Below are 25,729 nucleotides of genomic sequence, written 5' to 3' on the forward strand. Positions count from 1 at the left end.
GGGAGACAGAGAAGCCAAGGAGGGTAGGGACCCGCTTTTGCATGTGGAAAGAGGATGGAGACGTGCAAGAAGAGAGAGGATGGGGACATGAGGGGAAAGCACCCCCTCAAAAGCAGCTAGAGAGAAAGTGGAAAGTGGAAACAGCCATAGGATAAAAAGGAGAAGGAGAAAAGAGAGGGTTTAAATTCCATTAAGACTCTATGAACAGGAGGATTACAGAGGCTGAAACTCCACAGCTGATACCTGGCAGTGCTCTGGTGGGAAGGGCGAATCTCCAGGAGCAGAGTGGAGTCTGGGGTTCTTCAGGCCACACGGGAGAGGCGGTTCCCCTGCTGGGAGGACACCTGTGTGGTTCCCCAAAGGCAAGGCCCCAGTGGACCCGGGAGAACAACCACATTCGCTGGTACTGGAACAGGGTCATTGGGGGTGAACCTGGTGCCAGACGCATGTTGTGATTTTCCATAGTCCCTGAAATGCTGCTGCTACACTATCATGTGAACTTATTCTGGGGCGGGCTGGCACCCAGCCACAGTCTCTGGGCATCAGCAGCACCATGGTCTCTTAAACGTTCCTGGGTGCGGCTGGCACCAGGCCATTGCTCGGTGAGACCCTCCACAGAGGGCAGAATGGGTCAAAGCCCCAGTCCCTCAGAAGTAAGGGGCCAGGAAAAACAGCCGCATCAGAGACAAAACTCAGGAGGGAGGTGCTGTCTGGGGCTTGGTCACAAACTGCATAAAAGCGGGGAGTGGATGGAAGCCGAATACAAAGGACGGGTGTGCGATTGCTGATCGGGGAGAACAAAGTTCTGATACTAGAGAATGGGTGGCTGGGTGACGCCATTTTCACCACTCCCGTGCATGCACAAATGCACCTACAACAAGCGCTACAACCGTCCACCCCAGCAAGCTAAGCAGTGCCATCTACTGGAGAACGGAGCCATTACACTAAGTTCCGCCCAACTGGGCCAACCTCGCTCTTCAGGAACAGAAGACTCTCCGCCTGCTTAGTTTATGGACTATAAAGTGCTTCATAGTTTGACTACTAGGAGAAAACGAAATAATTTCAGTCGTATTTCAGTCTGCTCACCATGCCATCTATTCAATTTTCTTTCTTTTTGTTCCTTTCTTCTTTATTCTCTTGTTCGTTTCTTTTTCTTGAATACAGAAAAAAATAAAAATCATGTATTTTCAATTTTTATTAAGATATTTTTCTTTATTTTTTCTACTATATTTCTTAATTTTCTGTATTTTTTTCTAATTCTATTTTACTTCCAACATTTCATTTTAGTCTACTTCAGTGTATTCATTTTTTCAAATTTTCAAATGATTTCTTTTTTTTTCCTTTCCCCTTTTTTCTCTAATCTATCAAGCCCCTTTCAACGCCCTGACCAAAACACACCTAGGATCTTGGATCATTTATTCAATTTTGTGTGTGTGTGTGTCTTCGTTTTTAATTTTTTAAGTTTAATATTTTTTAATTTTAGTATTTTTAAAATTTTATTTTTTTACCTCATTCATTCTTTTTCTCCCTTCAAAATGATGAAACGAAGGAATTCAACCCAAAAGAAAGAGCAGGAAGAAACGACAGCCAGGGACTTATCCAACACAGAAACAAGCAAGATGTCTGAACCAGAATTTAGAATCATGATAATAAGAATACTAGCTGGAGTTGAAAATAGATTAGAATCCCTTTCTGGGAAGATAAAAGAAGTAAAGTCTAGTCAGGATGAAATAAAAAATGCTATAACTGAGCTGCAATCTCGAATGGAGGCCACAGCAGCAAGGATGGATGAGACAGAACAGAGAATCCGTGATATAGAGCACAAACTTATGGAGAATAATGAAGCAGAAAAAAAGAGGGAGATTAAGGGAAAAGGGCACGATTTAAGAATTAGAGAAATCAGTGACTCATTAAAAAGGAACAACATCAGAATCATAGGGGTCCCAGAAGAGGAAAGGAGGGAAATAGGGGTAGAAGGGTTATGTGAGCAAATCATAGAGGGAAACTTTCCTAACCTGGGGAAAGACACAGACATAAAAATCCAGGAAGCACAGAGGCTCCCATTAGATTCAACAAAACTGACCATCAACAAGGCATATCAGAGTCAAATTCACAAAATACTCAGACAAGGAGAGAATCATGAAAGCAGCAAGGGAAAAAAGAGTCCCTAACCTACAAGGGAAGACAGATCAGGTTTGCAGCAGACTTATCCACAGAAACTTGGCAGGCCAGAAAGGAGTGGCAGGATATAGTCAATGTGCTGAATTGGAAAAATATGCACCCAAGAATTCTTTATCCAGCAAGGCTGTCATTCAAAATAGAAAGAGACATAAAAAGTTTCCCAGACAAACAAAAATTAAAGGAATTTGTGACCACTAAACCAGCCCTGCAAGAAATTTTAAGGGGGACTCTCTGAGGGGAGAAAAGATGAAACAAAAAACACAAATAAATAAATAAAGACCAAAAGCAACAAAGACTAGAAAGGACCAGAGAACACCACCAGACACTCCAACTCCACAAACAACATAATGGCAATAAATTCATATCTCTCAGTACTCACTCTAAATGTCAATGGACTAAATGCTCCAATCAAAAGACACAGGGTAACAGAATGGATTAAGAAAACAAGATCCATCTATATGCTGCTTACAAGAGACCCACTTTAGACCTAAAGACACCTTCAGATTGAAAGTAAGGGGATGGAGAACCATGTATCATGCTAACGGTCAACAAAAGAAAGCCGGAGTAGCCATACTTATATCAGACAATCTAGACTTTAAAATAAAGACTGTATCAAGAGATGAAGAAGGGCATTATATCATACATAAGGGGTCTATCCACCAAGAAGACCTAACAATTGTAAACATTTATGTGCCAAATGTGTGAGCACCCAAATATATAAATCAATTAATCACAAACATAAAGAACCTCATTGATAGTAATACCATAATAGTAGGAGACTTCAACACCCCACTCACAGCAATGGACAGATCACCTGATCAAAAAATCAACCAGGAAACAATAGCTTTGAATGACACACTGGACCAGATGGATATAACAGATATATTCAGAACACTTCATCCTAAAGCAGTGCAATATACATTCTTCTCCAGTGCACATGGAACGTTCTCCAGAATAGACCACATGCTGGGACACAAATCAGCCCTCAACAATTGCAAAAAGATCGAGATCACACTGTGCATATTTTCAGACCACAACGCTATGAAACTCGAAATCAACCACAAGAAAACATTTGGAAGGGTAACAAATACTTGGAGACTAAACAATATCCTAGTAAAGAATGAATGGGCTAAACAAGAAGTTAAAGAAGAAATTAAAAAGTTCATGGACGCCAATGAAAATGATAACACCACAACCCCAAACCTCTGGGATGCAGGAAAGGTGGTCATAAGAGGAAAGTATATCCAGGCTTTCCTAAAGAAGGAAGAAAGATCTCAGATACACAACCTAACCTTGCACCTTAAGGAGCTGGAAAAAGAACAGCAAATAAAAACCACAACCAGCAAAAGACAGGAAATAATAAAGATTAGAGCAGAAATAAATGCTATCGAAACCAAAACAAAAAACAAACCAAAACAAAAACCCAGTAGAACCAATCAATGAAACCAGAAGCTGGTTCTTTGAAAGAATTTAAAAAATTGATAAACCACTAGCAGTTGGATCAAAAAGAAAAAGGAAAGGACCCAAATAAATAAAATCAAGAATGAGAGAGGAGAGACCACAACCAACACAGCAGAAATAAAAACAATAATAAGAGAATATTATGAACAATTATATACCAATAAAATGGGCAACCTGGAAGAAATGGACAAATTCCTAGAAACATATACACTACCAAAACTGAAACAGGAAGAAATAGAAAATTTGAACAGACTCATGACCAGAAAAAAAAAATGGAATTAGTAATCAAAAATGTCCCAAAAAACAAGAGTCCAGGGCCAGATGGCTTTCCAGCGGAATTCTACCAAACATTTAAAGAAGAGTTAACACCTATTCTCTTGAAACTGTTCCCAAAAGATAGAGATGGAAGGACAACTTCCAAACTCTTTCTATGAAGCCAGCACTACCTTGCTTCCAAAACCAAAGACCCTACTAAAAAGGAGAACTACAGATCAATTTCCCTGATGAACATGGATGAAAAAATCCTCAACAAGATACTAGCCAACCAGATCCAACAATACATTAAGAGAATTATACACCACAACCAAGTGGGATTTGTACCTGGGATGCAGGGCTGGTTCAGTATCCACAAACCAATTAATGTGATGCATCACATCAATAAAATAAAGGACAAGAACCACATGATCCTCTCAATAGATGCAGAGAAAGCATTTGACAAAATACAGCATCTTTTCTTGATAAAACCCTCAAGAAAGTAGGGATAGAAGGATTATACCTCAAGATCATAAAAGCCATACATGAAAGACCCACCACTAATATCATCCTCAATGGGGAAAAACTGAGAGCTTTCCCCCCCTAAGGTCAGGAACATGACAGGGATGTCCACTCTCACCACTGGTATTTAACATAGTATTGGAAGTCCTAGCTTCAGCAATCAGGCAACACAAAGGAATAAAAGGCATCCAAATCAGCAAGGAGGTAGTCAAACTTTCACTCTTCACACATGATATGATACTCTATATGGAAAACCCAAAGATTCCACCTAAAAACTGCTGGAACTGATTCAGGAATTCAGCAAAGTTGCAGGATAGAAAGTCAATGCACAGAAATCAGTTGCATTCCTATACACCAACAATGAAGCAACAGAAAAATAAATCAAGGAAACAATCCCATTTATAACTGCACCAAAAGCCATAAAATAACCTAGGAATAAGTCTAACCAAAGAGGTGAAAAATCTATACACTGAAAACTATAGAAAGCTTATGAAAGAAATTGAAGAAGACACAAAAAATGGAAAAAGATTCCAAGCTCCTGGATAGGAAGAACAAATATTGTTAAAATGTTGATACTACCCAAAGCAATCTACATATTCAATGCAATCCGTATCAAAATAACACCAGCATTCTTCACAGAGCTAGAACAAACAATCCTAAACTTGTATGGAACCAGAAAAGACCCCGAATAGCCAAAGCAATCTTGAAAAAGAAAACCAAAGCAGGAGGTATTACAGTCCCAGACTTCAAGCTATACTACAAAGCTGTAATCATAAAGACAGTACGGTACTGGCACAAGAACAGACACTCAGATCAATGGAACAGAATAGAGAACCCAGAAATGGACCCACAAACGTATGGCCAACTAATCTTTGACAAAGCAGGAAAGAATATCCAATGGAATAAAGACAGTCTCTTTAGCAAGTGGTGCTGGGAAAACTGGACAGCAACACGCAGAAAAAAGAACCTGGACCACTTTCTTACACCATACACAAAAACAAACTCAAAATGGATGAAAGACCTAAATGTAAGACAGAAGCTATCAAAATCCGCGAGGAGAAAGCAGGCAAAAACTTCTTTGATCTTGGCCGCAGCAACTTCTTATTCAACACGTCTCCAGAGGCAAAGGAAACAAAAGAAAAAATGAACTATTGGGACCTCATCAAAATAAAAAGCTTCTGTACAGTGAAGGAAACAATCAGCAAAACTAAAAGGCAACCGACAAATGGGAGAAGATGTTTGCAAACGACAAAGCCGATAAAGGGTTAGTATCCAAAATCTATAAAGAACTTATCAAACTCAACACCCAAAAAACAAGTAATCCAGTGAAGAAATGGGCAAAAGACATGAATAGACACTTCTCCAAAGAAGACATCCAGACGGCTAACAGACACATGAAAAAATGCTCAACATCACTCATCATCAGGGAAATACAAATCAAAAACACAATGAGATACCACCTTACACCTGTCAGAATGGCTAACATTAACAATTCTGGCAACAACAGATGATGGCGAGGATGCAGAGAAAGAGGAACTCTTTTGCATTGCTGGTGGGAATGCAAGCTGGTGCAGACACACTGGAAAACAGTATGGAGGTTCCTCAAAAAACTAAAAATAGAACTACCCTACAACCCAGCAATTGCACTACTAGGTATTTATCCAAGGGATACAGGGATGCTGTTTTGAAGGGACACATGCACCCCGATGTTTATAGCAGCACTATCGACAATAACCAAAGCATGGAAAGGCACCAAATGTCCATGGATGGATGAATGTGGTATATATATATATACAATGGATTACTCCTCAGCAATCAAAAAGAATGAAATCTTTCCATGTGCAACTACATAGATGGAACTAGAGGGTTATTATGCTAAGCAAAATTAGTCAGAGAGAGTCAAATATCATATACTTCACGCATATGAGGACTTTAACCCAGAACAGATGAACATAAGGGAAGGGAAACAAAAATAACATAAGAACAGGTAGGGGAACAAAACATGAGACTCTTAAATATGGAGAACAGAGGGTTACTGGAAGGGTGGTGGGAGGGGACATGGCTAAATGGGTAAGGGTCATTAAGGTATCTACTCCTGAAATCTTTGGATGTAAATTAAAAACAACAAAACAAAACAAAAACTTCCTTTTTCTGTGTGTTTCATTTGGATAATTTCTGTGGCTATGCCTTTAGCTTCACTAATCTTTTCTTCTGCAATGTCGAATCTACTCTTGATTCCATTCAGTGTAGTTTTCATCTCTGACACTGTAATTTTCTGTATTTTTTTAAGATTTTAATTTTTTAAGTAATCTCGACACCCAACGTGGGGCTCAAACTCACAACCCCGAGAGCAAGAGTTGCGTGCTCTACCGACTGAGCCAGCCAAGCGTCCCTGACCTTGGAATTTTCATTTCTTTCTTATATGTCCATGTCTCTATTTAACTTTTTAAAAACATATGGAATACCATTATAATAGCTGTTTAATGTCCTTTTCTGCTCCCTCTAGCGTTTGTATCAGTGCTGGGTTGGTTTCAATTGATTGATGATTCTCCTCATTCTGTGTCATGCATGATTATACAGATTTGTGGTTGCTTGGCCAGCGTTGTGAATTTTACCTTGCCAAGTGCCAGATACTTTGGTAATCTGTGTGATTTGTTAGGCAGGTGCATAGTAGTGTTCAGCTTAGGGCTGATTATTCCCCACTACTAAGTGAAACCCTTCCTGAACACTCTGCCCTCCACTTTGTCACATTGCTAGTTGGGCTGGTGCGAAAAGGCCCTGAGCACAGCCGCCTGCAGAGATGGCTCTCGCCCTGGTGTCCTCAAAAGACAAATCTTGCTTGTTTTCCTTTCTCTCTGGGATTGCAAGCCATGTTACTGCCTTTCATTGCTTGGTGTCCACTGTTTTGAAAACCGTTGTATCGTGTGTTTTGTCTGGTTTTGTTGCAGTGGTGGTGGCGGTTTCTGGCGGGAAGGTAAAACTGGTCCCTGTGACTCCACCTTGAGGAGAAGGAGGGATCTTGGTGTGTGTGTTTCTAAGAGCTCTCAGGTGATCCAGGGTGCAGCCAGGTGAGAGCCACTTTACAGACTTGTTTTCTCTGCTTGAAATGTTTTTTTTCTCAAATAGAATCTTTGATTATCTCCTCTCCTCCATTTTCTTGGTGCTCTCTGGAACTTCTGTTAGATTAATATGGAATAGATTGGCCCTCCATCTCTTAACTTTTCTTTCATATTTTCCATTTCGTTGTCATTTTGTTCTACATCCTGAGAGATTTTTCAACTTTTCGTCTCATACCTTCCTTTGATTAACTTTTTCTTTTTTCTTTTTTAACATAAGTAGCCTTCATGCCAAAGATGGAGCCCAACGCGGGGCTTGAGCTCACACAGGTGACGCTTGGCGATGTCTGGAGACATCTTTGGTTGTAACATCTATGGGGTTACTACTGGTACCTAGTGAATATAGACCAGAGAGGCTGCGAAATATCCTACAGCATACAGGAAAGTCTCCCCCACCAAGCATTACGTGGGTCAGATGTCAATACTGTGAAGGTGAGGAAACCCTAGTTTAAGACCATCTGGGAGCAGGCTGCCACAACTCACACCACCAAAGGCCAAGGCAAGGAGGGATCCTCCATACCCACTTCAGGAGACTTCCTGGGCACGTATTCAAGTTTGTTTAAAAGAGCTCGGGGCACCTGGGTGGCTCAGTTGGTTAAGCGTCCGACTTCGGCTCAAATCATGATATCGTTCATGGGTTTGAGCCCCATGTTGGGCTCTGTGCTGACAGCTTGGAGCATGGAGACTGCTTCAGATTCTGTGTCTCCCTCTCTCTCTACCCCTCCCCAGCTTGTGCTCTGTCTCTCTCTGTCTCTCAGAAGTAAATAAACATTACAAAATTCTCCAAAAAAATTAACAAATAAATTAAAAAAAATCTTAAAAAAAAAAAAAGAAGAGTGCTTGGGTGGCTCAGTCAGTTGAGTTTCTGACTCTTGATTCGGCTCAGGTTATGCTCTCCTGTTTTGGGGGTTCAAGCCCCAAGTCCTGCTCCCCACTGAGGGTGGAGCTTACTTGGGATTCTCTGCCTCCCTCCCTCTCTCCCCTCCCCCAATTGCTTGCTTGCCCGTGCACACACACTCTCTCTCAAAATATATACATAAAGTTTTAAAAAAGGTTAATATAATAAATTTTGTTACATGTATTTACAACAATAAAAAATGTTACATCTAAATAAATTAATAAATAAGTAAAATCTAAATATGATGTATGTTCTGTTTTAATTAGTCATTCCTCAAAAAAAAAAAAATACTAAGGGCATCTGGCTGGCTCAGTCAGTAGAGCCTGTGACTCTTAATCTCAGGGTTGTGAGTTCAAGCCTCATGCTGGGTGTGGAACCTACTAAAATAAAATTTTAATTTAAAATTTAAACAAAACAATGGAAGGGTAAACATTATTAAAACCAGGAAGATCCGACATGATCTAGAATCAAAATGGGATGTTTTGATTCTTAAGTATCTCTTATCACTTAAAAAAATAGCTTAACATTTTTGGAGGGTGCCTGGGTGGTTCAGTTGGTTAGGCATCCAACTCTTGATTTTGGCTCAGGTCATGATCTCATGGTTCATGAGCCCCGTATTGGGCTTTGTGCCAACAAGTGGAGCCTGCTTGGGATGCCTTCCTTCACTTCTGCTTAGATAGTCCCTGTCCGATCTAGCCACTTGTATACCTTAACAGTTCTCTGCAGCCAAAGCTCACAGGCCCCATCAGAAGATGAAGGGACCTGGGGTACCTGGGTGGCTTAGTCGCTTGAGCGTCTGACTTTGGCTCAGGTCGTGATCTCACAGTTCGTGAGTTTGAGCCCCGCATCAGGCTCCTTCCTCACTGACAGTGTGAAGACTGCTAGGAATACTTTCTCTCTGCCCCTCCCCACTTGTTTTCCCTCTCTCTCTCTCTCAAAATAAATAAATAAACTTAAAAAACGAATAAGAAAAAAAAGAAGGTAAGGGGACCAGAACGATCTCAAGGAACCTAAGTATGTGTAGGGGCGACTTCCCACATGGCCACTTGTGAATGGCACATGGGTCCCTTTTCTCTGCCATGATGCCACTTGGAAAGTCACTGAGGTCCATTCTATACTGAGGCTTTCTGTAGCCAGCATCTGACCCCACACCCTGTGATACATGGCCGCCCACCAGATGTTCCCAGGAGAAAGGAGGGCCCAAGGGGCTGCCACAATTTTCCCAATTCCTACACGAAGTGGGCCTGCCCGTACGAAGGTTCTTAGTCTGATTCTGGTGGAGATGGGTGGTCTCAAGAAAATGTTAAGCTTTATCTCCTCCACAACATACCTGGCCAGGATGGAGCCTCTCCTTAGACGATGAGAAACAGAAGAACTTCCTCGGAGCTCGCCTTGCATCAGGCAGTGTTCTGGAACTTTACTTCCGTTAAGTACATCACAACCACAGCAACCTGAGGAGGTAGGCAAAATTATTGCCTTTTTGTTTGTGTATGTGTGTGTTTTCAGATGAGAACAGAAGCAGAGAGAAGTGAAATAACTTTCCCCAGGGACCCAGCTTCTGAGTCCTGCCCCGTCTGTGCGCCTCTCAAACACTCCACCCCGCGTCTGTCTTCCTGCGTTTGTAGAACGTGCCAACTGCAAGAGCAGGTGACTGTTGGAGCCTCAGTCATATATGAAGGAAACGAAATCAGCTCATACTTTCAGCTGAATTGTTCCTGACACAAAGCAAGAATGACCGTGTCCTGGTGGAATGACCTCACCTCATTCCCATTTGATATTGTTATATCAATATTTGATGTTATATTGTTTTATGTTCTGGAGAATGCTCTTTGTGAGGAGGAAAACAAATAGGGGAAACAAAGGAAAAAATAAGCAAAGCAACTTTTGCAGTTGCATTACAATTGATCAAGCCTTTCGGTAAGAGATGTGGAGGCTGAAGGCAAAAAAGATAGAGGTTAGGGGCACCTGGCTGGCTCAGTCTGTACAGCATGTGACTCTGATCTCCGGGTTGTGAGGTTGAGCCCCATGTAGGATGTAGAGATTACTTAACAATCAGATCTCAAAAAAACCAACAACCACACACAAAGGCTAAAAAAAAGCCACCATGTAATCATTGCGCAATAAACGGAAATTAAAACCAGGTTCCAGGGCACCCAGGTGGCTCAGCTGGTTAAGCGGCTGACGTCGGCTCAGGTCATGATCTCACAGTTCATGGGTTCCAGCTCCACCCTGGGCTCTGTGCTCACAGCTCAGAGCCTGGAGTGTGCTTTGGATTCTGTGGAACCCTCTCTCTCTGCCCCTCCTCCACTCGTTCTCTCTCTCTCTCTCTCTCTCTCTCTCTCTCTGTCTCAAAAATAAAGAAATAAACATTAAAAAAATACTTGTGTCAAGTTGTATGATGCATTTACAAGCTCTCCAGGATCTGAACTAAGCTAAACCATAAAAATAAAGCTAACTGCATGGGGCGCCTGGGTGGCTCAGTCGGTTAAGTGTCCGACTTCAGCTCAGGTCACGACCTGGTGGTCAGCGAGTTAGAGCCCCACATCGGGCTCTGTGCTGATTGCTCAGAGCCTGGAGCCTGCTTTGGATTCTCTCTCTCTCTGCCCCTCCCCGTCCCCGCTCACCCTCTGTCTCTCTCTCTCAAAAATGAATAAACATTAAAAAAAAAATTAAAGACATGTCTCTTACTAAGGCACCATTCTATGCATGAATTCTTGGCAGGTTGCTATAGGTTTCTGACTTTAAGAAATGATTAACCACCTTTTGGGATGAGCACTGGGTGTTGTATGGAAACCAATTTGACAGTAAATTTCATATATTAAAAAATAAAAAAAAATAAAAATAAATAAAAAAAAGAAATGATTAACGTATTTTGCAATATATACATATGTCGAATCAGCATGTTGTAATCCCTGAAACTAATATAATGTTACGTGTCAATTCCATGTCAAAAAATAAAATAAAATAAAAAGATTATCAACATATTCTTCCATACCTGAGTCTGGGTCTCAGGAGCTGCTCTAATTATTACCCTAAAGGTGTCCCAACCCACTCTGGCCTGGCAGTTCTGAACTGTGTTGACATATAAAAAATCGTACCCTTTGATAGAGGTAGAGTTTATTTTTCTCAAGGATTTTTTTTTTAAGAGCAGTTCACAACAGAAAAGAACATTTTATATTGTGAGCCAGTTAACCGTAGGATAGAGCATTTGACTGAAACGCTATCTCAGGAAATAGTATTTAGCCTTGTTACATGCGATGCTCTTACTTTCTCTATTTCGTTCTAAAATATGTTGGTTTTGGGGCACCTGGGTGGCTCAGTTGGGAAAGCATGAGACTCTTGTTGTAGGGCTTGTGGGTTTGAACCCCACGTTGGGTAGAGTGCTTACTAAAGAAAATAAACTTAAAAAAATACGTTGTTTTTGAGCTGTTAAAATGATTTCATGGTCCACTAGTGAGTTAAGACCCACAGTCTGAAGAACTCTGTCCTTGAGGATTTTGGTTGATCTCGAGACCATTTGCTTCTCATGTTCCAAATGCAGAAATACAGGCTCTAAGAAATAGTGGCTTTTTATTTTTTAGCGCTTATTTATGTATTTATGAGAGTTTGGGAGAGAGAGCCCACACAAGTGAGGGAGGGGCAGAGAAAGAGAGAGGGAGACACAGAATCCGAAGCAGGCTCCAGGCTCCGAGCTGTCGGCACAGAGCCCGACATGGGGCTCGAACTGTGAGATTATGACCTGAATCGAAAACACATGCTTAACCAACCAAGCCACCCAGGCACCCTAGTGACTTTTTAAAATTCACATGGCTAATGCGTGTTGGAATGGAGGACCTCAACCCACAATTCCGTCTTTATGTACAGTATGCTACCGAACAGGGTTTCACCAGAAGGTTCAGAAATAAGAAACAAGAAAACCCAAATTCAAGCCTGCCAGAAGAGAGACACTGGCCTGAAAAGACAAAGGAGGAGTATTCAATGGAATTCGCACCGCAGACAAGGCATGTGACAGTCATTTATGGGACACCTGTAATGTGCCAGATGGGAAGCAGGAGCCTGGAATTCAGAGTTGGACAAGACAGGCCTTCCGCCTTAGAGTGGGCTTGGGGTTTGGTGGAGAAGGCTTCTGTGTACACAGATAAATTACAGCGCAGGGTAATCAGAGCTGAGCTGGGGAGGTAGCAAACACAGTTGGAGGCCAGAGAAAGGAATTCTGTCTGAAGTGGAGGGGCTGGAGGGAGACCCCTATGATAGAAGCCCTAGGGAGGAGTGCAGGGGGTGGTGCGTGCAAGGGGTGGTGGTGGTGGGGTAGGGGCTGAATGTCTTAAGGGTAGAAGATGGGCAGGTGAGCAGGACAGGAGAACATTTAGGCAGCCAGAGTGGCAGGAGCAAACAGCTGGCTAGTGTAGGGACTGGCACGTGGGTTACGAGGGACAGGAGGCAAGGTGTGGTGTCCCGATCAGATGGGGGCCCCCAAATGTGCAGTGACCACCTGGTGGAGGCTGGTGGCTTGGGCCGTGAAAGAATTCGCCTGAGGCAGAACAAAGGAGATAGAAGCTTATGGAATACACAGCAAGGTTGCAGAGGAGAGGCTGTCTGAGAAGAGGCAGTGCGGGGGATGGGGGACTATTTTGGAAGGGGGAAGGTGAGGACTTATGGGGATGTATGGAATTCTCCCCTTTGGTGGTGACTGTGCCTGGTTGTAAGCAGCCCATTGGTCAGTTAGAGCCTATAACTGATTCATGGAGGTGCCCCCACCCATGGGTCTGTCTGTATTCAGCCAGGGGGTCGCCGTGGCTCTTTTCTTTTTTTTTTTTTAAGATTTTTTTACTTTATCATTTTTTTAATTTTATGTTCTTAAATTTACATCCAAATTATTTAGCCTATGGTGCAACAATGATTTCAGGAGTAGATTCCTTAGTGCCCCTTACCCATGTAGCCCATCCCCCCTCCCACACCCCCACCAGTAACCCTCTGTTTGTTCTCCATATTAAAGTCTCTTCTGTTTTGTCTGCCTCCCTGTTTTTATATTATTTTTGTTTCCCTTCCCTTATGTTCATCTGTTTTGTATCTTAATATCCTCGTATGAGTGAAGTCATATCATTTTTGTCTTTCTCTAATTTCGCTTAGCATAATATCCTCCAGTTCCATCCATGTAGCTGCAAATGGCAAGATTTCATTCTTTTTTGATTGCCGAGTGATACTCCGTTGTATATATATATATACACCACATCTTTATCCATTCATCCATCAATGGACATTTGGGCTCTTTCCATACTTTGGCTATTGTCGATGGTGCTGCTATAAACATTGGGCTGCAAGTGTCCCTTTGAAACAGCACACCTGTATCCGTTGGATAAACACCTAGTAGTGCAGTTGCTGGGTCGTAGGGTAGTTCTATTTTTAATTTTTTGAGGAGCCTCCATACTTTTTCCGGAGTGGCTGCACCAGCTTGCATCCCATCGCTGTGGCCCTTTTCTACCTCCTGTCACCCAAGCCTGTTTGCCTACAAGTGGCCTCTACAGCAGGGAGTGGAGGGACCCTCTCTGCAGCTTAGTGAGGTCACTTCTCTCTCAAGGCTTTACTTTCTTCACAGGAACCATGAAGGGTGAACAGAAAAGCACTGTTCACATTTGCTTTTGTGGTAAAACCCTTTGTTCAAATGAAACCACCATTTACCCAAGGCATAAATGAGGAGACAGAGAATTTTTTTTTTCTTAACAGGAAACAGATCTGCTATCATTTGGAAATACATTTTGAAAAATCAGTGATGGGAGTCAAGGGGCAGATTCTCCCCCCTGGGGTGTGAATTTGCACCAGGATTTAAGAGGCTTTATCTGAGAGAGGAAATAGTCCTCTGAGCAGGGGCCCCTTGAGACAAGGGTTGGGGGGTATGAGAGCTCACACTGTTCCTGCCTCCTGAGGTGGGCTCCCCCTCCCCCTTCCCCTCCACACACCCTCATTCCCCACCCTGTCCATTCTCCACTTTTAAAAGTGGAACGAAACCACTCGGTGGCTCCCCTCACCTTCAGGAGGAATCCAAACTCCTGACCACAGCCTCCCAGGCCCTGTACTACCTGCCCGCCAGCTGCTACCCACACCTCCCCTCCCGCTGGCAGCCACACTTCCCAGCAGCCACCCTGCCCTCCCCGCACACTGTTCCGCACACTTCCTGTTCAGGGTTTGCCTACTCGTTCCCACACCAGGTCCAATCTTCACCCAAACGTCTGTAGTCTCTCCATCACTTCGGTGAGGTCTTCGCAAATGTTACCCGAGGAGAGGGGGGCCTCCCAGGCAGAGGGACAGCTTTCCCAGCCCTTCTCCTGGTTCACTCTGCCTCTTTTCCTCCTGGCCTAGCCCATGGGAACGAGTTGTTCAATTGTCCGACCCCCCACCCTGCAGCGAAAGCTCCAGCACTACGATTTGACTTCCTCTGTGGCTGTCTTTCCAGCATCTAGAATGGTGCCTCCAACATACAGATGCTCCATAAATGTGCGGACTCAGGAGTCCGTCTAGAGACTCCGGTGGAACAGAAGGGCCTCGGAAGAGAAGAAATCTATGACACGAATCTAAGGCCTATGGGAAGGAGCTGTTGCCCTGTGTGGGCTTTATCCCCCAGAAGATTCAGTCACGGCTCCCAGGAGCCCCGAGGGCCTTGAGCCCAGAACTTCCCCCAAGGGAGGAACCGTGTACCGTTACTTCCTCAGCGTCCCACATGCCTCTTGGTCTGACTGTCTGTCTCCCAGGCGGGAGATTGACAGGTGTTCGTTGTCCACCTGCAACAACACGTTACCCTTCTCAGAAAAGTTTTGTAAACAATCTGGCAGATTGGGGATGGATAGATGGGGCGGGGGGGGGGGGGGAAGGCAAGTACAGCAAAGTATTAACCATGGTAGAATCTATGTGGTGTGTATATGAGTGTTCACTGTATAATTTTTTAAATATTTCCTATGTTTGAATTTTTTTTCATATAAAATAACCGGGATGAGAAGGAAAAAAATTGTCTGGAAAATAGTAGACGCTCCTAAGTACAGGGTGTTGGGTGTATCATCCCTTCACAGGAGAATCTAGATTTCAAATGCAGGACAGTGAGGACAAGGTTTCTCCTGAAAGATGACAGACTGCAGGTAGGAGCACCTACAGAACACCCAAATAGGGGGGGTGACAACCTTAGACTACATCCAGAAGCACTTAGCTACTTTGCCCACCAAAAGCTGCTGGCCCTTGGGTTTGTGACCTTTTCTCAAGTTTATTCTGCCCATCCTGAGATCTGGGCCTTGGCCCAGAGTGGACCCACCCTGCCACATGAAACTCTTGGGGGGAGAGGCAGGATATGGTATTCCAGACCCTGCCTGACAACTGACCCTAGAGGCTGACCATGTTTGCTCAGGTGGTGAGGTTCACACAATAAAGAGCAGGCAGAGGGCTTGGACCTGGTATAAAAGACCTGGAAGTTCCCAGGTGGTTACTTTGCACCTGGAACTGCCAGGTGAGGGGTGACAGAGGCCTGGGCTAAGGGGTGAAAGGGATGACTGGATTTGAGTTGGGGGGAATTCAAGCGGCGCTGGACAGCAGCCTGCCTGGAGTGAGCGGCAGGGGAGACCTGTGTGGCAGCTACCTGGGGCATCTGAGGGAGGTGCAAAGATATTTGGGTCTCAGAGGAAGGACTGGAGACACCTGGGATGCTCGGGGTATCGATACAGCCAGATTTGTGTTAGTGGAGAATGAATTATGACTAATAGACCAGGCATTTGGAATCTGGTATCTTGAGCTGTGGTCCAAACTCGTTGTGCAGTTTCTCAACTGTTCCGATTCTGGTATTGGCACAGTCTCGTCTATAATCACCCTCACTGCCTGGGTGACACAAAGATGCACCCCTAAAATGCTCCTTTCCTTCTGATTTGAGACCCAGCTAAAGCTAGGAATTTAAACTCTCCCCCGGAGGTCCCCCAAGGCAGGCCCATGTATCACAGGCAGGTTGCAGTTAGGTTTTGCTCAGAATCCTGGTTTGGTAAACTCAACCATCTCTATGGTTTGGAGATGGCCTCCACTTCTTTGAAACTCTTTTCCTGCTTTGTGCCAGGAGGGACCAGGACTTACACGGGTTGGTCCAGACAGAGGCTTAGGATTGATCTTCTGACTCAGGATGGAACAAGGGGGTCGGCTACCTCGAGACCAGGGACGACAGAGGGGTTAAGGACACCGTACCTGCCAGGAGCAGGACTAGAGACTAGGGGCAATCCTTTCTGAGTCCAAGACTGGGTCAGCTAGGTCTGAGTTGAGGGACAAAGAGGGCCAAGTCTCAACTGGAAGTCTAACCCAGGGAAGCTTGGGTAAATGAAGTACAAAGGAAACAGGGTGAATGAACCTTGACGTTCTCCTTTCTTTCCCCTCCAGCCCCAGAATGTTGACCATTGCTCTTCTTGCCCTTGTCTGCGCATCAGCCTCGGCCAATGCCAGTAAGTGAGAGGCCAGGAGCCCAGTATTAGCGTCATGGGAAGGCAGCTTCCTGCTCTGCCAGTGGCCAAGGCTCGCAGGGGCTGGCTTGGGGTGGTGGACGTCGAGTTGTGGGAGGTGTAGGAGTGGTGAGGAGGGACTAGAGCTCTTGAGATCTCTCCTTCTGACGCCTACTGTCCCCTCCAGTTCAGGCTAGGTCCTCCTCCTATAATGGAGAGTATGGAGGCGCTGGAGGCGAGCGATTCTCCCATTCTGGCTACCAGCTGGAGGGCCCCATCACTGCCATTCGGGTCCGCATCGACAACAACTACATCATAGGGTAAGATTCTTTGTGTGTCTGTGGTTTGGGGGGGTCTTCTCCTATCCTACCACACTGGAAAGTTCTCAGTCACTTTGAGTCACATCTGTTTCAGTCAACAAGTCCCAGGGATAACTTGGGATGTGAAAGGTATCAGGAGGCTGGGGTCTGAGGCTGGTGCTGCTACAGCCCTATAGCCCCCAGAGTGCACGTCTTGGGCAAATCTGTACCACAGCCGCTGAGGCGCTGGGAAGCTGGCTACCTTGGCCCCACCTGAGGTGTAGATCCCCTTGGGCATCCTCCATCTTGGCTGACGCCTCTCCCCAAAACCTGTATCCTTCTGATCCTGGGGCAGCAGAGTCTCTTCCCTCATGAAAGCCATCCAGAAAGGCCCATCTGCTTCTTTCACGTAGGGGTTGGGGGCACAGCGGGAACCTAGATTTCAAACTGAAGCTCTACCACTGTCTGGGAGGCTCCGGCCAAGTTACTTTTCCTCTCTGAGCCTATCTGTCAGCAAAAGGAGTTGAAGTTCCCAGTAGGACCTCAAGGCCTCCCTCATCCCTCACACACCTTGGGACTGGCAGGGGACCTGTCCTCCCTGGCCACAGTTTGCAGGTCTCTTGGCTTGTAGACCAAGAGGTCCTGAATTCCAATCACCCTGCTCAGTCTTCCCTACCCCCCCCCGCCCCCACCCCTAGCCTCCAGGTGCGCTATGGCAAGGCGTGGAGCGACTATGTGGGTGGCACCCAGGGAGACCTGGAGGAGATTTTCCTGCACCCCGGGGAGTCAGTGATCCAGGTGTCTGGCAAGTACGACTACTACCTGAGGAAGCTGGTCTTTGTGACTAACAAGGGCCGGTACCTGCCTTTTGGGACAGACATAGGCAGGAGTTTCAGTGCTGTCCCCTTGTACCACAACACCGTACTACGATTCATTAGCGGTCGCGCTAGCATCCTCATCAATGCCATCGGCCTGCACTGGGGCTTCTACCGCGGGTATTGAACCAGTTGCTGAACCGCTGCAGCCGGCTGTGAGAACTGCCTTACCACTAACCTCACCTACAGGGTTCAATAAAAATAATAATAAAAGGACCTAGCTGACACTGGAGTGTATGTGGGTGTGTGCAGCTGGGACCCGCCTCCTGACTCTGGCTGTGGATGTGTGAATGTCCTTTCTGGAGGGAGAGAGAGAGGTGTAAAAGCCTTGGGCTTTTCTTCCTGGTTTATGGAGAAGAGGTAAGATTCTGGATTGCTCCAACTCTTTTTTTCAAGGATAGCTCCTGAGACTGTTTACCCAAACTGGAGTTAAGCCTGAGGGTGCAGCCTAGCTTCCCCCCCAAACCCCAGATGTCCCAGTCTCTAGCCCTTGTCTCCCCTTGAGATAGTGTTCCCCCACCAAAAGGCTGTCACCTGGCTCTCTTGGCATTAACCCACTTGCTGTCTCTGGGTGGCCTGGGCCACTCTCCTTCGTGCTTTCCCAGAATCCACCTGTCTCCCGAAGCTTGGCCTAAGTTTGTGTGGAGAACTCTTGTCTCTTACTCCAGCCTAGTCCCTCCCCACCTTTGCCCATAAGCACTGATGCTCCCTGCTTAGCTCAGCTCGCTCAGAATTGGGCTTCTTTCCCTAGGAAGCTGCCACCTCCTCAACAGCTTCTATTCTGCCAATTCCATCCTCAAAAAAAGGGCATTCCAAGAGGGATAGATGTCCATGGTGGGTTTCCATGAACGTCGGGGGTTGGTTACCATTCAGGGAAAGCAACAGAGTGGCTGGAGAGATTCAGCAAGGATACAGAGTCACTTTGGAAATAATTCTTGGGATTCTAGTGCCCAGTCCTAAAATTACCACAGTGTTTTGTTTTTGCCTTTTGGTGGTGGTGGTTGGGGATGAGGGAAGTCACTCATTGCTCCCCAAAGATTTATTCACATCATGGGGAATGCCAGAGTCACATCTCTTCCCAATGAGACAAAGATAACAATTGTTTACATGTAATTTGAGGAAGAAATATTAACATTACAGAAACAAGCTCATGCCTAGATAGTTTTTAGAACAATTCCTTTATTTCTCTCAAAGAATTCCATGGGATGGAGTATCATGTCAGAGTAATTTGTTTTGAGATATAAAGTACATAAAATTCTCCCATTTATTTATTTATTTATTTAAGTTTATTTGAGACAGAGCATGAGCGGCAGAGGGATAGAGGGGGGGGGGGGGGGAGAGAGAGAGAGAGAGAGAGAGAGAGAGAGAGAGAGAGAGAGAGAGAGAGAATCCCAAGCAGCCTCCACACTCAGTGCGGAGCCCAGGCGGGGCTCGATCTCACAAATCGTGAGATCATAACCTGAGCTGAAATCCAGAGTCAGCCACTTAACTGACCGAGCCATCCGGGTGCCCCAATATTCGACCTTTTAAAGTGTGCCATTTCTGACGTTTTTAGTACATTCACAGATTGTGCAACCATCACCACTAATGCCAGAATTTCGTCATCAGCTCAGAAAGAAATCCCATCCCCATTAAGCAGTTGCTCCCCATTCCTCTCCCCCAGCCCCTCGTAACCACCCATCTACTTTCTGTCTCTATGGATTTCCCTCTTCCGGGCATTTCATGTAGATGGAATCGTCCAGTAGTGTGGTCTTTTGTGTCTGGCTTCTCCCATTTAGCGTATTTTCAAGGTTCATCCACGTGGTAGCACGTGTCAGGACTTCGTACCCTTGTGTGGCTGAATCTGACACATCAGATACCTGGTCAACTTCAGGATCAGCTTTGCACCAGCGGGTCTCACCCTGGGCCAGTGAAGTCGCTGGCACCTGACAGGCAGCTGCCGCAGAAGAGGACGAAGTCATGGGATTCCCGGCTTTTGCGTAGTTGGCATATTAGGCTTTTGTAAAAAGATTTTATGTAAAGAAAATTTTCCTTTCCTTATAAAGTTCTAAAATTGCTAAATTGAGCTAATCATACGTTTATCAAATGCTCTCTGCTAGATGCTTGGGAATACAAAGACCACTGAAGATTTCTTTTCCTGTAGTCAAAGGGAAGACTTGGTGAAGGAAGGGGTGTGTGTGTGTGTGTTTGTGAGTGAGCGTACCCATGTGCGTGTGTGATAGGGGTATAGTACTGGGCTCAGGCCACAGCCTATGCAGAAATATGAACACATTAAAATGACAATTGCACAGTTAAAATGCAAAGTTCTACTGGGTAAAGATGAGCCTCATGGAAAGGCAGGGACCATGCATGTCATGCTAAACTGTTGAAACTTTATTTTATGGGCTACAAGAAGCCACTGAACCAAGATTTCGCCCAGGGGATTGGTAAGATTTATACGAAAATCATCTTTCCTTGTGTAAGTGGGGAAAATGGATTGAAGGTGAAGCAGGATGAGATAATAGTTAAGAGACCAGGTCTAGATCAGAAATGATGGATGTCTGAACAAAGGCAGTGATGTGAGGAAAAAAGAGAGGGAGGAATTTGAAAGATTCGAGGGGGAGGGGAGACTTAGAAGAACTTGATAAAAGAACCCATGAAGGTGAGTCAAAGAGGAGAGTCTAGAAGAACTATCATGTCTAGTATGGGCAACTGGGAAGAGAGAGATTCTCTCTAAGATGGGGACTACAGGAGGAGAAATTAGCTTTTGGACCTGTTGCATTTTTAAATAATATTTATTTTGAGAGGGAGGAAGAGAGAGAAAGAGAGCAAGAGAGCGCAGTAGCAGGGAAGCGAGAGAGAGAGAATCCCAAGCAGGGTCCGTGCCACTAGTGCAGAGCTTTATGCAAGGCTCGATCTCACAAACCTGAGATCATGACCCGAGCCGAAATCAAGAGTCAGACGCTTAACTGACTGAGCCAGACAGTTGCTCCAAGGACCTGCTGCATTTTGACGTATCTGCGGCACATCCTGATGGAGACCCAACATTACACAGAGGACTATTTAGTAATAAAGGCTTGGATACAGCTTTCAAGTAAGCCTTAGATTCAGGAGTCACAAGCACAGAGACAATGGACTTCCAGTGATGGATGTGGAAGAAGTCACGTGGGAAAACTGTGGGCATATAAAATGAGAAGAAGGCTGGCGTCAGAGGATTGGAGAATACCAAAGAGGAATTGGTTAGAGAAAAGAGACGGGAGGGGCCGGGGAGGGAATGCACTCAGGGGCAAGAGAGAAATTTCATGGAGCTGTTACTGCCATCTAAGCAAGAAAAAGACGGACTTGAGATTCTTTGCCTTTGGCAATCAGAAGATCACGAATAATCCCGAAAGAGCTTCGGGGGGGATGGGGGGAAGCTGAAACCAGGCTGCAGTTGGCTAAGGAATGAATGGGAAATGAGGAAATACAGGCAGCAAGACTTGAATATTCCAAGATGTCTGGCTCCAGAAAGCCAGAAAATAGGCTAGTCACAGTTATGGGGGATGTAAGGAAAGAGAGATTGGGTTTTTTTCCTAGACAGGGGAGACATGAGCATGTTTATATGACGAAGAAGGAGTCAGAGGGAGGAAGAGGCTGAGGATTCAGGAAAGACGAGGGAACTGATGGAACAAGTTCTCGCAGGAGATTGGGGGGATGTTTTACGTAGCTGTTGGGGCAGGAAACCTTAAGAAAGAAGAAAATGAAGATGAGTGAAGGTACAGGTTAGTTTGTAGAGGGAGTGGGTATGGAGCAAACCTTGAGGGAATTAATACCCGACCTTGACTTGTTCTGTTGCCTAAGTAAACCTGCCTGTTGTATGAGTCACATTCTTCCAGAGGAAAACCAGCAGGAGACATACGTACATATATACATAAAGAGGTTTTTTTTATGATTTTATTTATTTAAATGCTTTATTTTTGTGAGAGAGGGAGAAAGACAGAGCACAAGAGGAGGAGGGGCAGAAAGAGAAAGAAAGAGAGAGAGAGAGAGAGAGAGAGAGAGAGAGAGAGAAAGACAGAATCCGAAGTAGTCTCCAGCTGTCAGCACAGAGCCCACTCAGGGCTTGAACTCGTGAACATCATGACCGCAACATCATGACCTGAGCTGAAGTCAGACGCTTAACCAACTGAGCCACCCAGGTGCCCCTTTAAGATTTTATTTTTATTTATTTATTTACATTTTTAACACTTATTTATTTTGAAAGGGGTGGGGCAGAAAGAGGGAGACAGAATCCATATCAGGCTGCAGGCTCTGAGCTGTCAGCACAGAGCGGGACTTGGGGCTCGAACTCATGAACCGCGAGATCATGACCTGGGCAGAAGTCGTACACTTAACGACTGAGCCATCCAGGTGCCCTTAAGATTTTATTTTTAAGTCATCTCTACCCCCAGTGTGGAGCTTGAACTCACCACCCCAAGATCAAGAGTTGCCTGCTCTAGTGACTGAACCAGCCAGGTGCCCCTATACATGAAGAGATTTACTGCAAGGGATCGGCTCCTCAACCGTGGAGGTGGGTGAGGCCAGTGTGACGTCTGTAAGGCAGGCCGACAGTCTGGAAACTCCTGGGCAGGAGTGGGTGCTGCAGTCCAGAGGCGGAATTTACTCTTCCTAAGGGAAACCCCAGTTTTGCCTTTTCTTCCTTGTAAATTAATTTATCATCAAAATTTACACTCTAGTAACTTAATTTTCTTTAGAAATTCTTTTTCCAGCTTTATTGAAGTATAAATGACAAATAAAATTGTAATGTTTAAGGTGTACAACGTGATGATTTGATACCTTGTGAAAGAACTCCCACAATCAAGTTTATTAACACATCCATCACCTCAGAGTTAGCTTAAAAAAATTTTTTTATGGAAGAATAATTGACATACAATATTGTATTAGTTTCAGGTATACAACACAGTGATTCAATATTTATATACATTATGAAATGATCACCATCTGTCACCATATAAAGTTGTTACAATATTATTAACGATATTCCCTATACTGTATATTATATCCCTATATCTTATTTACTTTATCAATTGTTACTCTTTTATTTTACTTATTTTAATTTTTTTAGAGAGAGAGAGAAAGCGCACGTGAGCTAGGGAGAGGGGCAGAAGAGAGAGTGAAGCTTAAGCAGACTCCATGCTCAGCGCAGACCCTGAATGCAGGGCTCGATCCCATGACCCTGGGATCATGACCTGAGCCGAAATCAAGAGTCAGATGCTCAACTGACTAAGCCACCCAGGCGTCCAAATAGTAACCCTTACTTAAAAAAAATTTGGGGGTGGGGGAAGCCTGGGTGGCTCAGTCAGTTAAGCATCTGATTCTTGATCTCAGATCAGGTCTTGATCTCAAGGTTGTGACTTCAAGCCTCACATTTGGGCTCCATGCTGGATGTGAAGCCTACTTAAAATAATAACAAAAAATTAAAAAATAAAAAAACGGGGGGGGGGGGCACGTGGGTGGCTCAGTTGGTGGGGTATCTACTCTTGATCTTGGCTCAGGTCAAGATCTCACAGTTCATGGGATCAAGCCCCACATCGGGCTCTACACTGACAGTGCGGAGCCTGCTTATGATTCTCTCTCTCTCCATCTCTCTCTTTGCCCCTCTCCTGCTTGCATGCTCTCTCTCTCTCTCTCTCTCTCTCTCAAAATAAATAAACATTTTTTAAAAATTAAAAATTTTGTGAGAATGCTTAAGATCTACTCTCTTAGCAAACTGCAATCATACAGTACAGTATTATCAACTATAGTTACCATGCTACACAGTGGAATGTCTGTACCCTTTTACCAACTTTCCCCATTTCCTATACTTCCCAATTCCTGGTGACCACCATTCTACTCGGTTTCTATGTGTTCAACTTTTTTTTTTAAGAAATACATTTTTTTTAAGTAATCTTTATCCTGAAGGTTGGGCTCAGATGCACGACCCTGAGATCAACAGTCACATGCTCTACAGACTGAGTCAGCCAGGAGCCCCTGTGTTCAACTTTTTGATTTTAGATTCCACACATAAGTGACACCATGTAGTATCAATTTTGCTTTTAAGCCTTTGAACTGCCTAGATGATGCCCACCCAGCTTACCCAGGATCATCACTTAAAGTCAAATGATTGTAGATGGTAACCACACCTACTAAGCCTCTTCACAGCAACACCTAGACTGCTTTTGACTTAACACTCTACTACAGCCTAGCCCAACTGACACAAACTACTTGTTGCACCTGAGAAAACCTAGGAGGGCTGGGGTGGGGAATCAGGACAATGGCAGGGAATGAAGGAGTTTGCTGACCAAAGTCAAATAAAAAGATTACTGAGGAATGCTGGGAACTTAGCTAATAGCTATTAGAGGTCACAGTGGGGTTGCAGAGTATTGCACAGGGACTTGGGAAACCTAAGTCCTACCCTCCACTCGGCTACATGGCCTCAGTCAAATCTATTAACCTCTCTGGGTTTCAATTACCCATTTGTAAAAGGAGCTTCTCTGGGTCACACGCTCTGTATGACCTATCCAGCTCACACATGGTAGAAATCTAACAATTTACTGTTACATGAAAATAACTGGCCTCACTGTGTGGTGGTTGAATGTTAAATAGGGATAACTGAGATATGTGTAGGAAGGAGGTCCCAGGCACATAGCCTGAGGTGGCCTGGAACGGGGGCATGTCTGAGGCCTTTCCAAGTAGGGAATACTCTGGAACATGCCTGGAATGAAGGGCCCAAAGGCCCACAAACTACAAAGAGAGCCCACAGCTTCTCTGATGGCAACTGGAGATGAAAGGCAATCTCTCAAAAAGAAGAGCCCACCCCCGGCTAGGGGCACCTGGCTGGCTGTTGGTAGAGCACTGGATTCCTGTACTTGGGGTTGTAAATGTCAGCTCCATGTTAGGTATAAAGGTCAGGAAGAAGAGAAAAAAAAAAAAAAGACCCTTCCCACCCTACCCTGACCCTCCCTACAGGAGGTCACCAAATTAACTGGGTGATATGACTACTTCCCGGTTTGGACCATCATGGACCCCCCAGTGGCTGGTACTGAGTCCTCAAGCTCCCACTGCAGAGTGGAGCAATGAAAGAGCCATTTTAAGGAAACGCAGGGCCAGGCCTCTTGAGCAGTCCCAGAATAGAGAAGCCCCAATATGCACAAGCTGATGCAGTCACCCAGGAGACAGCTAAGCTCAAATCCCTAAACAACCACCACCCACAAAACAACCCAACTATCCAAGAAAGAGAAGACTCGCCTTGGACTACAGTTCGTGGGTTTCAAGAAAGTTTTGAGCCCAATAAATTCAAGTCCAGCCAATGACACGATGTGATCCTTGGCGCTGTCACGTGTAACGTGATGGGGAAGGAGAGCAAATATAGATCGATTACTAACACAGCACATATGAGAGAACGTTTAAGGATCACTTCTGGTAGGAAGTCTATATTAGCAGTCATACTTGTTTTGGGGCGTGGTTATTTCAAGCAAAATAGTACAGAGAGACGAAAAACGGAAGAGGGACTTACATTTATTTTGCATCCATTGTGACTTCAGGCACTCTGCAAAAAGTACTTCATTTATTTATGACAACAATCCTATCGGAAGGTAGTAAGCATGGTCTCATTCTTCAGATGAAGTCACCAAGACAGAAATCAGTTATGTCTGTAGGTGGCTTAAGAGTT

At 44.7% G+C, this 25,729-nt stretch overlaps 1 protein-coding gene and 1 long non-coding RNA gene across 2 annotated transcripts in view; one reads left to right on the top strand and one right to left on the bottom strand.

Annotated features, from left to right (window-relative positions):
• Positions 1–1,115: 1,115 nt before the first annotated feature.
• Positions 1,116–25,729, bottom strand: part of LOC122209991 — a 29,339-nt gene continuing 4,725 nt past the window's right edge. The window contains exons 2-3 of the long non-coding RNA XR_006197867.1: positions 9,761–9,881; positions 1,116–1,153 (exon numbers count right to left, since the gene is read on the bottom strand). This is a non-coding gene — a long non-coding RNA (uncharacterized LOC122209991). The remainder of the gene's footprint in view (positions 1,154–9,760; positions 9,882–25,729) is intronic.
• LOC122209990 (zymogen granule membrane protein 16-like) lies at positions 16,830–18,278 on the top strand. The gene is made up of 3 exons (XM_042922340.1): positions 16,830–16,889; positions 17,074–17,206; positions 17,884–18,278. Exons 1-3 carry the CDS (start codon positions 16,835–16,837, stop codon positions 18,185–18,187), a joined length of 492 nt encoding a protein of 163 aa, XP_042778274.1. The 5' UTR covers positions 16,830–16,834; the 3' UTR covers positions 18,188–18,278.

The sequence above is a fragment of the Panthera leo genome, chromosome E3 (genome assembly GCF_018350215.1).
Source record: "Panthera leo isolate Ple1 chromosome E3, P.leo_Ple1_pat1.1, whole genome shotgun sequence".
Classification (NCBI taxonomy): Eukaryota; Metazoa; Chordata; class Mammalia; order Carnivora; family Felidae; genus Panthera; species Panthera leo.

Coding starts and splice junctions, on each gene's coding strand:
- LOC122209990 (XM_042922340.1), top strand. CDS start 16,835: ATGTTGACCATTGCTCTTCTTGCCCTTGTCTGCGCATCAGCCTCGGCC. Junction 16,890..17,073: donor ATCAGCCTCGGCCAATGCCA/GTAAGTGAGAGG, acceptor TGTCCCCTCCAG/TTCAGGCTAGGTCCTCCTCC. Junction 17,207..17,883: donor GACAACAACTACATCATAGG/GTAAGATTCTTT, acceptor CCCCACCCCTAG/CCTCCAGGTGCGCTATGGCA.